This window comes from Oncorhynchus tshawytscha, linkage group LG13 (genome assembly GCF_018296145.1).
Source record: "Oncorhynchus tshawytscha isolate Ot180627B linkage group LG13, Otsh_v2.0, whole genome shotgun sequence".
Lineage (NCBI taxonomy): Eukaryota > Metazoa > Chordata > Actinopteri > Salmoniformes > Salmonidae > Oncorhynchus > Oncorhynchus tshawytscha.
Genome location: NC_056441.1, coordinates 47,466,988 through 47,482,032, shown reverse-complemented (window position 1 = coordinate 47,482,032; position 15,045 = coordinate 47,466,988). Strand labels below are relative to the sequence as shown.

At 41.6% G+C, this 15,045-nt stretch overlaps 1 protein-coding gene across 6 annotated transcripts in view; it reads right to left on the bottom strand.

Annotated features, from left to right (window-relative positions):
* Nucleotides 1-11,506, bottom strand: part of LOC112265042 (NADPH--cytochrome P450 reductase) — a 44,234-nt gene extending 32,728 nt beyond the window's left edge. For 2 of the 6 annotated variants that reach the window (XM_024442045.2, XM_024442044.2), the window contains exon 1: nt 5,209-5,302. Coding sequence is in view for 4 of the 6 variants with exons in the window: in XM_042295802.1 (XP_042151736.1) it covers nt 5,209-5,398; nt 7,946-7,961 (206 nt within the window). In the remaining 2 variants the exon portion in view is untranslated. Of the gene's footprint in view, nt 1-5,208; nt 5,399-6,102; nt 6,190-7,945; nt 7,977-9,083; nt 9,108-11,359 lie in introns of those variants that run through there. The other 4 variants (XM_024442040.2, XM_024442043.2, XM_042295802.1 and 1 more) reach the window with 4 other exon arrangements.
* Between the last annotated feature and the right edge of the window lie 3,539 nt (nt 11,507-15,045).

The window sequence follows — 15,045 nt, the reverse complement described above, 5'->3', positions numbered from 1 at the left end:
TCTAACCACAAAATCCTTGAATGGAGAAGAATCTGTTCACGTCACTTGGTGCCAGGGGGCAATCAGAGGTTCTCAGAAGACATGAAAAAACAACGATGAAAGCACAAGCAGTAGACTTGGCTCACATGCGATGCTTGTGAGTTTCTTTGAATGAAATTCATTGAATAAGTCCAGATTCTTGGTACCAACTTTCACATTGACCTATCTGCTGAGCTTTGAGCAAAGCTCAGGCCAAACCTCAGTCACTGATAAGATAAGTGAGTGGAAGGCGGGGCAAGCATGACAGCACAGGAGAAGCTACTCACAGAGAGGTGGAGGGGCCAGGAAAAGAAAACAAAGGTCACTATGGGCCTCCCTGGAACATTTAGTAAATTCCCCAGGCGCCTGAGGCTGTGGGTGCACTCTGACAGAGGCAGTTTTGGCTTACCCTTCACCTCTACTTGTATCAATAAAATGTGATTGCACTGACTTATTACCTAATTAGAGAGGTAATAAGTGCACTGCCAATCACTTCCATTATTTTTTGCATTCACACTATGGACTACACTCAACTTTAGACCACTGTGTATGAACACAGAGAAATAATTAATGTCCTCTTTCGTGAACAACAGTAACAATACAGTAAACAATGCGAGGGTTTAACTTTGCCAAACAGCAGCTTAATCAATGCAAAAATAGAACTACCATTACAGCAATGTGTATTTAAGTCCACATTATGGTATGTAAGCTACATTATAGCCCCTCCCTCAGCAAATACACACAAGCACTGTAAACTGTAGGGCTTTGACGATACCAGTATTGTGATTTTTTGGGGTGGGCATGACAAAAATGAAAACACAAAGCAGAACAAACAAGTTGGTCCTTTAAAAACCTGCTGTCTGTAAAATTGTGCTACAGCTTGGAAAATAAATATTATTTTGTCATCCAGAGTCACATTTATTTTCAACATGTAAATGTTGAAATGTAAGCCGCTTCGTGATTTGTTTCCTTGCCACGATACGAATGAGGTGTGCCTTTGTAAACTGATCTCTAAACCATGATGCATTGTGTGCCTCCAACCCTAAACCCAAACATACAAGTATTACGTAACAAAAGGAACAACAAGCAGACAAGGATTTAGTTTGGCCCAGAAAGACAATAGTAATATTGCAGTAGCACTGTAGCGATCCTTTTAAATTACTAGAGGGGCTATGTCATAAACCCTCAAAGTTACATAATGGCAGCCAAAATGGTCAGGGAGAAATCCAAAACCAGTCTAATTGGAATTAATGGCAGTAGAGGCATAGGTGATGCATTTCCTGCTTTTTAATAACTCAGGAAAATTAAGGCATGTGATGTATCAAACTGTATTTTGGAATTATAGTCAACCTAACATATTGTCCTACAATATACACAGGTTTTATACACATTTTCTGTACAAATAGCATCTATAACAGTGTTTCCCAAACTCTGTCCTCGGGACACCAAGGGGTGGACGTTTTGGTTTTTGCCCTAGCAGTACACAGCTGATTCAAATAATCAACTAACCATTAAGCTTTGATTTGAATCAGCTGTGTAGTGTTAGGGCAAAAACCAAAACGTGCACCCCTTTGGAGCCTGAGGACTGAGTTCGGGAAACGCGGCTCTAAAATTTACAATATTATTTGGAAAGTATTCTCTTTTACAAAATGTTGTTACGTTACACGATTATCTTAAAATGCATTAAATATATTTTTTCCCTAAATCTACACACAAGTACCCCATAATAACTAAGCTTAAACAGGTTTAGAAATTTTAGCAAATTTATTCTAAATAAAACAAACCTTATTTACATCAGTATTCAGACACTTTGATAGGAGACTTGAAATTGAGCTCCGGTGCATCCTGTTCCCATTGATCATTCATGAGATGTTTCTACAACTTCATGAGTCCACCTTCAGTAAATTCTATTGATTGGACATGATTTGGTAAGGCATACACCTGTCTATATAAGGTCCCAGTGTTGAAAGCGCACGTCAGATCAAATACCAAGCAATTAGGTCCGTAGAGCTCTGAGAAAGGATTATGTCTAGGCACAGATCTGGGGAAGGGCACCAAAACATTTCTGCAGCATTGAAGGTCCCCAACAACACAGTGGCCTCCATCAGTTTTAAAATGGAAGAAGTTAGGAACCACCAAGATTCTTCCTAGAGCTGGCCGCCTGGCCAAACTGAGCAATTGGGGGAGAAGGGCCTTGGTCAGGGAGGTGACCAAGAATCCGATGGTCACTGACAGAGCTCCAGAGTTCCTCTGTGGAAATGGGAGAACCTTCCAGAAGGACAACCATCTCTGCAGCACTCCACCAAATCAGGCTTTTATGGTAGAGTGGCCAGATGGAAGCCACTCCTCAGTAAAAGACACGTGAAAGTCCGCTTGGCGTGTGCAAAAAGGCACCTAAAGGACTCTCCGAAACAAGAGAAACAAGCGTCACGTCTGAAGGAAAACTGGCACCATACCTACGGTGAAGCACGGGGGTGGCAGGGACTAGGAGACTAGTCAGGATTTAGGGAAAGATGAACGGAGCAAAATACAGTGTGATCTTTGCCTGCTCCAGAGCGCTCAAAACCTCAGACTGGGGCAAAGGTTCACCTTCCAACAGGGCAACGACCCTAAGTGTACAGCCGAAGCAACGCAAGAGTGGCTTCGGGACAAGTTTCTGAATGTCCTTGAGTGGCCCAGCCAGAGCCCAGACTTGAACCTGCTCGAACCTCTCTGGAGATGGGAGGCCCTGCACTGCTATTGTCACCTGAGTGGCCCAGTGGTCTAAGGCACTGCATCGCAGTGTATGCTGGGCAGCATACAATTGGCCCAGCGACATCCGGGTTAGGGGAGTGTTCAGCCAGCAGGGATGGCCTTGTCCCATCAGGCTCCAGTGACTCGTGGTGGACCAGGCGCAACGCACGCTGACACGTTTGCCAGGTGCACAGTGTTTCCTCCGACACTTTGGCTTCCAGGTTAAGCGAGCATTGTGTCAAGAAGCAGTGCGGCTTGGTTGGGTCGTGTTTTGGAGAACGCATAGCTCTCAACCTTCGCCTCTCCCGAGTACATACGGGAGTTGCAGCGATGAGACAAGACTGTACCTACCAATTGGATACAACGAAATTGGGTAGAAAAACAGCTAAAAAATACAAATAAAATAGACGTGCAGCGACGCTCCCCCTCCAACATGACAGAGCTTGAGAGGATCTGTAGAGAAGAATGGGAGAAACCCCCCAAATACAGATGTGCCAAGATTGTAGTGTCATACCCAAGAAGACCTGAGACTAATTGGTGCTTCAATAAAGTACTGAGTAAAGGGTCTGAATACTTATGAAAATGTGATATCAGCTTTTTATTTTTAATAAATGTGAAGGCATTTTTTTTTTTTAATCAATTTTAGAATAAGGTTGTAACGTAACAAAATGTGTAAAAAGTCAAGAGGTCTGAATACTTTCCGATAGCACTGTAAACAGAACATAAATGTCTGATTTTGTTTTCTTGGAAAGTTGTGAATGCTACAGAATTACATGATGCAATATCAGTACTTGTTACATTTAAAACTTGTTTACAACGTGGATAGGGGATGTTGTTCCCACTGACGATTAAAACCTATCCAAACCAAAAACTGTGGATAGATGGCAAGGTGACTGGGAATATGGTTGAGTATAAACAGTCCAGTCAGCCTCCGTAAGCCACCAAACAGGCAAAACGTCAGATCCAGAGACAAAGTGGAGTCGCAAATCAACGGCTTAGACACGAGACGTATGTGGCAGGAACTCCAAACAATCGCGGATTATAAAGAAAACCAGCCACATCGCTGACACCAACGTCTTGCTCCAGGACAAGCTAAACACCTACACCCGCTTTGAGAGAAACAGTGCAGGCCACCATAGCTCCCGTGGACTGCGAGCTCTCGTTCTCCGTGGCCGACGGGAATAAGACATTTGTGTCTTAACCCTCACAAGGCTGCTGGACCAGACAGCATCTCTAGCTGCGTCCTCAGAGCCTACACAAACATATTCAAATCTCTCCCTATCCCAGTCTGTTGTCCCCACTTGCATCAAGATGTACACCATTGTTCCTGTACCCAAGAAAGCTAAGGTAACTGAACTAAATGACTATCGCCCCATAGCATTCACTTCTGTCATCATGAAGTGCTTTGAGAGGCTAGTGAAGGATTGTATCAGCTCCACCTTACTAGACACCCTAGACCCAGTGCAATTTGCATACCACCCCAATAGATCCACGTATGACGCAATCGCCATCGCACTGCCCTATCCCACCTGGATAAGATGAATACCGATGTAAGAATGCTGTTCATTGACTACAGGTCAGCCTTCAACTCCATAGTACCCTCCAAGATCATCATTAAGCTCGGGGCCTGGGTCTCTGAACCCCGCCCTGTGCAACTGGGTCCTGGACTTCCTGACGGGCCACCTCTAGGTTGTGAAGGTAGGCAACAACACCTACACTCTGCTGATAATTTATTTCAGTTACCTTCACAACAACATCCCCTTCCCAGGAAAGGGCTGAAAATAGCACATATATTAATATATGTATCCTTAGAAATAAGGTTAATGAAATCAAAAACTTGCTAACAACCGATTCATAAACTCAGCAAAAAAAGAAGTCCCTTTTTCAGGACCCTGTCTTTCAAAGATAATTCGTAAAAATCCAAATAACTTTGCAGATCTTCATTGGAAAGGGTTTAAACACTGTTTCCCATCCTTGTTCAATGAACCATAAACAATTCATGAACATGCACCCGTGGAACGTTCATTAAGACACTAACAGCTTACAGACGGTAGGCAATTAAGGTCACAGTTATGAAAACTGTCCGCAATAGGCTGAGAGAGGCTGGACTGAGGGCTTGTAGGCCTGTTCTATTGGAGTGGCCATCACAAAGCTCTGACATCAATCCTATACAACATTTGTGGGTAGAACTGAAAAAGCATGTGCGAGCAAGGAGGCACAAACCTGACTCAGTTACACCAGCTCTGTCAGGAGGAATTGTGGGAACTTATTGTGGGAAGTTTGTGGAAGGCACACGAAACATTTGACCCAAGTTAACCAATTTAAAGGCAATGCTACCAAATACTAATTGTAAAAAACTGAGTTTAAATGTATTTGGCTAAGGTGTATGTAAACTTCCAACTTCAACTGTAAATACTACACATGGTGTGCATTTTGCACACAACGAGCGGTACTCACGGTTGGTCGAGCTGCTTGAACTCGGGGATGGGCTCGGCCTTCTTGCGGGACATGAACCAGTAGATGATGAGGCCGGCGATGAGGGTGAAGAGGAAGAGGTCCAGGTTACTGAAGAGAGGCTCTTCCTCCTCCATGGCCTCCGGCTGGGTGCTGCTCTCTGCTTCCACATCCGGCATCGTCACACACAGGGCTGCCAGGACAACCAGACAGGGCAGTGGTTAGAGGCCAGGAGCAGGGCTGTCCCCAACTAAAAAAAATCTTTGTCGACTGAAAGTCTGTTCTTTCGACCAATCGATTGGTCAAAGTTTTAAACATGTATTATCCATATATAGTACCCTCCAAGATCATCATTAAGCTCGGGGCCTGGGTCTCTGAACCCCGCCCTGTGCAACTGGGTCCTGGACTTCCTGACAGGCCACCTCTAGGTTGTGAAGGTAGGCAACAACACCTACACTCTGCTGATAATTTATTTCAGTTACCTTCACAACAACCCTGTGTGTTTTAATAAAAATCAACTATATGCATTGAGCTTAACTGATGCTTTAAGCGCACTGTTTGATGAAATAAGACCAACAAAACAAAAAGAGTTATTCAGATATCAAGATAACCAAAAGGGAAAAAAAAGAAAACCTGACCATACTGGCTTTTGCAGATTCTGAGATTACTCTCCTGAAGTTGCCGGTAATAGGCTACACAAGGAGTCGGCAACCTTTCTCATGTGGAATGCCAATTTATCTTACCATTTCTACGGATCTGCATGCCAGTTATGATTAAGCCAGGGAGTGCTTGGGGATTAAAAAAAAAGAGGAAGAGGCCTGCACAAAGGGGCAGAGAACGGAGAGGGAAGCGTGTGTTATGAAGAGTGTGAGAAGAGAGAAATATCTGTGTGATTACCCGTTGTGACCTAGACTGTCTGATTACCCCCACTGTGTACCAAACCGGTTTGGCTGAGGACCTGAGTTTTAGGATTACCCCTGGAGAATGGAACAGACAATGAGAATGGATTGTGAAATGGTTGATGAATTCCCCCCTTTTCCCCAGTTTGCAAAAATCCATAATAAAACATTTGCATTCTAAACGAAGCAAAAAAAAGAAACATCCCTTTTTCAGGACCCTGTCTTCCAAAGAGAGTTCGTAAAAATCCAAATAACTTCACAGATCTTCATTGTAAAGAATTTAAACAGTTTCCCATGCTTGTTCAATAAACCATAAACAATTAATGAACATGCACATGTGGAACGGTCGTTAAGACAAACAGTTTACAGATGGTAGGCAATTAAGGTTGCAGTTATGAAAACTTAGGACACTACTGACTCTGAAAAACAGCAAAAGAAAGAATGTGCCTTAGGCATGCTGCAAGGAGGCATGAGGACTACAGATGTGGCCAGGGCAATAAATTGCAATGTCCGTACTGTGAGAAACCTAAGACAGCACTACAGGGAGACAGGATGGGCAGCTGATCGTCCTCACAGTGGCGGACCACGTGTAACAACACCTGAACAGGATCGGTACATCCGAACCTCACACCTGCGGGACAGGTACAGGATGGCAACAACAACTGCCCGAGTTACACCAGGAACGCACAATCCCTCCATCAGTGCTCAGACTGTCTGCAATAGGCTGAGAGGGGCTGGACTGAGGGCTTGTAGGCCCGTTGTAAGGCAGGTTCTCACCAGACATCACCGGCAACAACGTCACCTATGGGCACAAACCCACCGTCGCTGGACCAGACAGGACTAGCAAAAAGTGCTCTTCACTGACGAGTCGCGGTTTTGTCTCACCAGGGGTGATGGTCGGATTCGCGTTTATCGTCAAGGGAATGAGCGTTACACCGAGGCCTGTACTCTGGAGCGGGATCGATTTGGAGGTGGAGGGTCAGTCATGGTCTGGGGCGGTGTCTCACAGCATCATCGGACAGAGCTTGTTGTCATTGCAGGCAATTTCAACGGTGTGCGTTACAGGGAAGATATCCTCCTCCCTCATGTGGTATCCTTCCTGCAGGCTCATCCTGACATGACAATGCCACCAGCCATACTGCTCGTTCTGTGCGTGATTTCCTGCAGGACAGGAATGTCAGTGTTCTGCCATGGCCAGCGAAGAGCCCGGATCTCAATCCCATTGAGCATGTCTGGAACCAGAGGGTGAGGGCTAGGATCAGAGGGTGAGGGCTAGGGCCATTCCCCTCAGAAATGTCCGGGAACTTGCAGGTGTCTTGGTGGAAGAGTGGGGTAACATCTCACAGCAAGAACTGGCCAATCTGGTGAAGTCCATGAGGAGGAGATGCACTGCAGTACTTAATGCAGCTGGTGGCCACACCAGATACTGACTGTTACTTTTGATTTTGACACCCCCCCCTTGTTCAGGGACACATTATTATTCTATTTGTTAGTCACATGTCTGTGGAACTTGTTTAGTGTATGTCTCAATTGTTGAATCTTATGTTTATACAAATATTTACACATGTTAAGTTTGCTGAAAATAAAGAGGACGTTTATTTTTTTTCCTGAATTTAGTTTGTATAAAGTGTACAAAGTTCTTAAGTTATAGGGGGCAGCATTTTCACTTTTGGATAAATAGCATGCCCAATTTCAACTTCCTGCTACTCATGCCAAGAATATAAGATATGCATAGTATTAGTAGATTTGGATAGAAAACACTCTGAAGTTTCTAAAACTGTATGAATCATGTCTGGGAGTATAACAGAACTTAAGTAGCAGGCAAAACCCCGGGGACTAACCGTTCTGTCTGTTCATTGAGTTCTCATTGGGAAACGATATTTCTTAGGAACTTGTTGTCAGTTCCTACCGCTTCCACTGGATGTCACCAGTCTTTGGAATTTGGTTGAGGTTATTCCTTTGTGCAATGAAGAAGTATGGCCATCTAGGAACTGCGTAACACTGTTGAGTGTTGCGCAAGACTTGAAAAGTAGCTTGGTTTGTTGTCTTCCTGTATTTAACACAGATAGACCCGTCTTCAATTTGATCGATTATTAAGGTGTAAAAATACCTAAAGTTGTATTACAAAATTAGTTTGCAAAGTTTACAGGCAACTTTTGAAATATTTTGTGGTGACGTTGCGCAATTTGGAAGCTGTTTTTTTTCTGGATCAAACGCGCCAAATAAATGGACATTTTGGATATATATGGATGGAATTAATCGAACAAAAGGACCAATTGTGATGTTTATGGGACATATTGGAGTCCCAACAAAAGAAGGTCGTCAACGTTTTGTGTAGCACCTGCAGGGTTGAAATATGCTTCCCTCCATGTTTACTGTTGTGCTATCATCAGATACTAGCTTCTTATGCTTTCGCTGAAAAGCCTTTTTAAATCTGACATGTTGGCTGGATTCACAACGAGTGTAGCTTTAATTTAGTATCTTACATGTGATTTAATGAAAGCTTGATTTTTATATCATTTTATTTGAATTTGCCGAGCTGCATTTTCCCTGGCTTTTGGCCAAGTGGGACGCAAGCGTCCCCTATACCGTAATAATAATAATTTTAAACATGGCTCTGGGCTAATGGTCTGTCGAGATTTCTAACTTTATAATGAAAGATGAAGAATAAATGCTAAATTGTAAGAGCAAGGTTATTGTTGTTGACAGCCTATGCTGATTAATGTTTAGCAATTCACATGTAATGTCCACGTCTGCCAGAGTGCAACAGGTCACACGAGTTCATATCATGCCTCTTTCCTTATCTCGAGGTTCATGATACCATATCGCTCATTTATTAACTTTGGACAAAATAGACAAATTAAAACAGCCATCAAACAATATACCTAATAAAACAATGCCTCAATGTATTATTACACTAATAACAAGAGACTGGATATAAGTTCAGTTTAGCCCAATAACTACTCTAACGGAGCTTACCATTACTCCCTAAGGTCCAAGGACTGTATTTTATTTTCAGAGGTAGACTGGCTCTGACAGGCAAATACTCCGTCTAAACGTGAATCGATGCTCAAATTGCGATTCGGTTCTAGAAACATAAAGCCCTTTACTTTCATATCACACCAAAACAATTTCGCAAATGCAAAATATACACTGGTTTAACCGGCTTTAATCACAGTTACAGTGACAGTATTTTTCAACGACAACACGTTTCTGGCGGACTTCTTCAGTTACACACAGGTATTCAGAGCATGCTAGATAGCTAATTAGCACGGTCTTTTATCTTCCGTAAACACGCGCTGTAACATGGAGATATGGCCGTGTGGGAACACCAACCCTAACCCTATAAAAGGTCTATCAATTAAACCTAGCTAAAAATATATATTTCTTGCTGGTATGAAAGATAAGGAAGGTCCTTATGCTTCCAAAACCTTACCTCAAGCGATATGTCTCAATGTTCAAACAGAGCGTCGGGATTCTTAACAAAACATCCCTGTTCAGAAAAGACGCCTTCATCCAATAACTTGTGTAATGTAATGTAATGGAGCAGAGTAATGACCAAGGGCTACATTCAGTCAAGCAATGCCCAGAGATAAACATGTTTTAAATAATAGCTTGGGAAAAAATCGTAGCTTGGCTGCTGAGGCAAGGAGACCCCTTGCCCCGCTAAAACCATTTACAACTTTGTGCTGTTTTCAAGGGATTGTTAAATGTTATAACTATTTGGTTTTAATATCATGACTTCTTGAAGAGCATAGTCAGAAGTACACATTTCCGATTATTCCAAATGTCGTTCCATCAGAGTTATACAGCCAGTAACTGATGTTCATGATCAGTCAACATCAATTGATCAAGTAATTTCAGATACGTGAGGGTAGCCTAACCATTTGGCATGTAAACTAGCTATGCAAACAACGTATGTCATTTAGCTTGCTTCATCAGAGATTAGGCTTTTTTTTTAAAAGCTTGTTAACGAACGGCAAATCCTCATCCAAGTAAAGTGGTCAGTCAGACTTCTGTCATCACCACTATAGATGACAAGCAAATCAAACAATATTTGGATATAGCCATCTAACTAGCCCTATTGACGTGATCTGTTATTAGCTAGCTAGCCAATTTAATGTGGTCAGTCGAATATACGTGGTCCATCAATCAATGTAGCCTAGCTATCATGTCTGTCAGCCGCAATCGTAATTAAACACTTAAACATGTTGTAAGGGGGATAATGTCAGGCAACTTAACTAGGTAGGCAGGCCTACGTTGGTTGGATAAAAAAAAGTACATTAGGTCTACTTATCACTATGTTTAGCCAACTGTACAACGTTTCTACCGGTAGCTTCCAAAGTAAACATCAAGTAACGTTCATAGGAAATGTACATCGCCAAATGCGCCCTTCTGCTGCTTGACAGGCAGAGCGCACAAAGGGTTGGAAATGAACCTAAACCACCTCAACAGGTATAGTTAACTTTTATTTTATATCACTCATATCAAATTTATGGTGGCCAATATTGATAGATATCGTCAGGCTATCCTCAAGTATCTGAAATTGTGATCAATTGATGTTTACTGATCATGAAAAGCATCCAGTTACTTGCTGTATAATCGGACATTTCTCGTTCTGACTATGCTCTTCAAGTGATGATATTACAACCAAATACTGTTAACAATGCCTTAAACGGCACGCAGTTTTATTGATAACGACCAATATAACATGGAATGGAGCTTGACCACGACATTAGCAATCAAATCATACAACTACTAAGTTAGCTGACTCTCCAAAGAAAGTGGCAAAGCTGTTAATTAAAAACAGGGTTTGGTATATCGGTAAGTCAACTTGCTTAAACTAAATAGCAGACTAGAAATTAACATTTAGCTAGAAGCTAACGTTTGCTTTACTTGCTGAAAAGTTTTTACAGCCGGGGCGGCACGGTAGCCTAGTGGTTGTTAGAGCGTTGCAATTTCAAATCCCCGAGCTGACAAGGTACAAATCTGTCGATCTGTTAACCCACTGTTCCTAGGCCGTTATTGAAAATAAGAATTTGTTCTTAACTGACTTGCCCAGTTAAAGAAAATAAAGAAAAATTCCTTGACAGTTGGCTAGGTTATGTAGCAAGCCTTGTCGTCGAGCTAGCTAAGTTTGAATGAAATGAGCTTTATTACAATCCATTCTCATGACATTGACAGTGTTGCCAGAGAAACGGCACTTCAGGATATTAAACATTTCAACATAGCTAGACTTTCAGTTAGCTACTTACCGTCCAGTCTTCACAATCAAGAAAAAGCACAACACAATGCAGAAACTTCACGCAATGCTGTGACTCTGAGGGACTAAACCAAACCAGTTTACTCAAGGGGTGTAGTATTTCCTACTCAAAGAGTGGACATACACGTCACGACAGGCTCTGTAGACAAGGTCAGATCACTTGTACAGAAAAATTTTAAGAATGACCTATTCTCTCTGTCTAACAATTCAATGATTGTCTAACTTATTCCAAACGATTTTCTTAGTATCTCACTTTGCATTTTAAGAAATGGACTAGTCCATAAAGACGTTACCCAATGACTTTGTAACAGTAATAAAAATCACAGATCACAGTGCAGTGGGCCAGGGGTCAAGGTTATGTATCCACCGAATAGTACAGTGTCTTCACATCTCTGAAACAAGTTACCTTCAGTCATATTGAAGGTATCCTCGCATACTGAAAGATTAGTGTGTATTTTGTTTGGTGATAGTACCAAGGACAGATAGTAGTATAGCACAGACCTGAACACAGTGTTGTAAAGTACTTAAGTAAAAATACTTTAAAGTACTAATTCAGTAGTTTTTTAGGTATCTGTTCTTTTACTTTACTATTTATATTTTTGACCAACTTTAACTTCACTACATTCCAAATGAAAATAATGTACTTTTTACTCCTTACATTTTCCCTGACACCCAAAAAGTACTCGTTATATTTTGAATGCATAGCAGGAAAGGAAAATGGTCAAATTCACACACTTATCAAGAGAAAATTCCTGGTCATCTATACTACCTCTGATCTGGTGGACTGAACACAAATGCTTCATTTGTAAAGATGTCCAGGTGTTGGAGTGCCCCTGGCTCTCTATAAATAAAAAATAAAATGGTGTCGTCTGGTTTGCTTAATATAAGGAATTTGAAATGACTTATACTCTAACTTTTGACACCTAAGTATATTTAAACCAAACACTTTTACTCAAGTAGTATTTTACTGGGTGACTATCACCCGAGTCATTTTCTATTAAGATATCTTTACTTTTACTCAAGTAAAAGTGGATATAGCCATCTAGTTTATCCCTTGAAAGTTAGCAAACTAACCATATTGACATGATCTGTTATTAGCTAGCTAGCCAATTTGATGTGGTCAGTCAAATAGGTGAGGGCCCTCGGAGTGTGGTGTCAGGAAAATAACCTCACACTCAACGTCAACAAAACTAAGGAGATGATTGTGGACTTCAGGAAACAGCAGAGGGAACACCCCCCTATCCACATCGATGGAACAGTAGTGGAGAGGGTAGTAAGTTTTAAGTTCCTCGGCATACACATCACAGACAAACTGAATTGGTCCACTCACACAGACAGCATCGTGAAGAAGGCGCAGCAGCGCCTCTTCAACCTCAAAAGGCTGAAGAAATTCGGCTTGTCACCAAAAGCACTCACAAACTTCTACAGATGCACAATCAAGAGCATCCTGGCGGGCTGTATCACCGCCTGGTACGGCAACTGCTCTGCCCACAACCGTAAGGCTCTCCAGAGGGTAGTGAGGTCTGCACAACGCATCACCGGGGGCAAACTACCTGCCCTCCAGGACACCTACACCACCCGATGTTACAGGAAGGCCATAAAGATCATCAAGGACAACAACCACCCGAGCCACTGCCTGTTCACCCCGCTATCATCCAGAAGGCGAGGTCAGTACAGGTGCATCAAAGCTGGGACCGAGAGACTGAAAAACAGCTTCTATCTCAAGGCCATCAGACTGTTAAACAGCAACCACTAACACTGAGTGGCCGCTGCCAACACACTGACTCAACTCCAGCCACTTTAATAATGGGAATTGATGGGAAATGATGTAAAATATATCACTAGCCACTTTAAACAATGCTACCTAATAATGTTTACATACCCTACATTATTCATCTCATATGTATACGTATATACTGTACTCTATATCATCTACTGCATCCTTATGTAATTACATGTATCACTAGCCACTTTGTTTACATACTCATCTCATATGTATATACTGTACTCGATACCATCTACTGTATCTTGCCTATGCTGCTCTGTACCATCACTCATTCATATATCTCTATGTACATATTCTTATCCCCTTACACTGTGCATAAGACAGTAGTTTTGGAATTATTAGTTAGATTACTTGTTGGGTATTACTGCATTGTCGGAACTAGAAGCACAAGCATTTCGCTACACTCGCATTAACATCTGCTAACCATGTGTATGTGACAAATAGATTTGATTTGATTTGAAATAGACATGGTCCATCAATCGATCAATGTAGCCTAGCTATCATGTCTGTCAGCCGCAATCGTGATTAAACACTTAAAAACAATGTTGAAAGGGGGATAATGTTAGGCAACTTAACTAGGTAGTGTTAGATGAATTTAGTTCTTATGTGTTCATTAACCAATTCAATTAAAACACTCTGTCCATTTCTAAGAATTTGTAAGGTTCTTATTTGCATAAAATGGACAGAGACCAGCCACGAAAATTTGCCAATAGTGTTTTTTCTCGAGAGCTCTGGTCATAATACCATGTACATTGGTTTATATACCTCACATTTCGTAAAAAATGTCCCTCCTCCTCTCAGATACAATGGCAATATAGTTCACAAGCCTTCTCACATTGTCTGCCACCTGTTAAACAATCTACTACAAGCCCAAGGTCTCACACCTCCCTGGGTAGGGACAGAATGTCCTGTAAGGAACACAGTATTCTAGTCGGTCTGACGATAGCTCCATTAGTTTCTAACAAGGAACAGAAAGTCCTTGTTCTAATTCTTGACTAAAATTACACACATTATATTCAGTGTTATGATTATAATAAGATTCATACATTCATACAGTGACAGAGTAGTATTCTGTTTAGTTATAGTTCTACGTTAAATGTGTACATCATTTAGTCATTATTATCCCATAACAGGTATGTAGGTAGGTAGTCTAGGTTGGAACTGTCACAAGTAATCATTTTAATTCTGAACTCGAATAAACTGATTGAAGCAAGATGCTTTTTGAGACAAACACTCACACAGTTCTGGGTTGCTTATCTGCAGCAGGAAGCGGTCTCCTGCCTGACTGAGAAAGCACTAGATGTTCTGATCCAGTTTGGCACTACATACCTATGCAAGTCAGGGTTCTCAAGTACAGAAACAGTGTCAATGCTGAGCATGACCTCAGTGTTGCACTGTCAAAAACTGAGCCCAGAATAGACATGCTTGCTGAAAACTTCAACCAGCCACAGACCTCTCATTAGGACTGTGTGTATGTGTGTGTTTTCTGGTCTACATCTGTGTGATGTGATCAATCAGTTTATTCCAGTTCAGAATAAAACACATGTATTTTAAGAGCAACAGTTCCAACCTAGACTTTCTATCAACAATAACTTATACAGTAAGATGTACAGTAGGCCAGAATTTGTTATCTGTACTGTTACTTAAGGTTGCACAATCAAAAAACCTGTGTCTGTTCTATTATACATCTGTGTGATGTGATCAATCCGTTTTATTCCAGTTCAGAATTGTATTTTAAAAGCAGTTCCAACCTAGACAGGTATGTAAGAGTGTTGTTAATGGGGGAAAATAAACAAATATATTTATGGGTATTTCATTGTTATTTGTTTTTGTCTATATTGCATTTTTTTTAGGCATAAGGGCAACGAAATGTACCAATATTTGTGTATAGT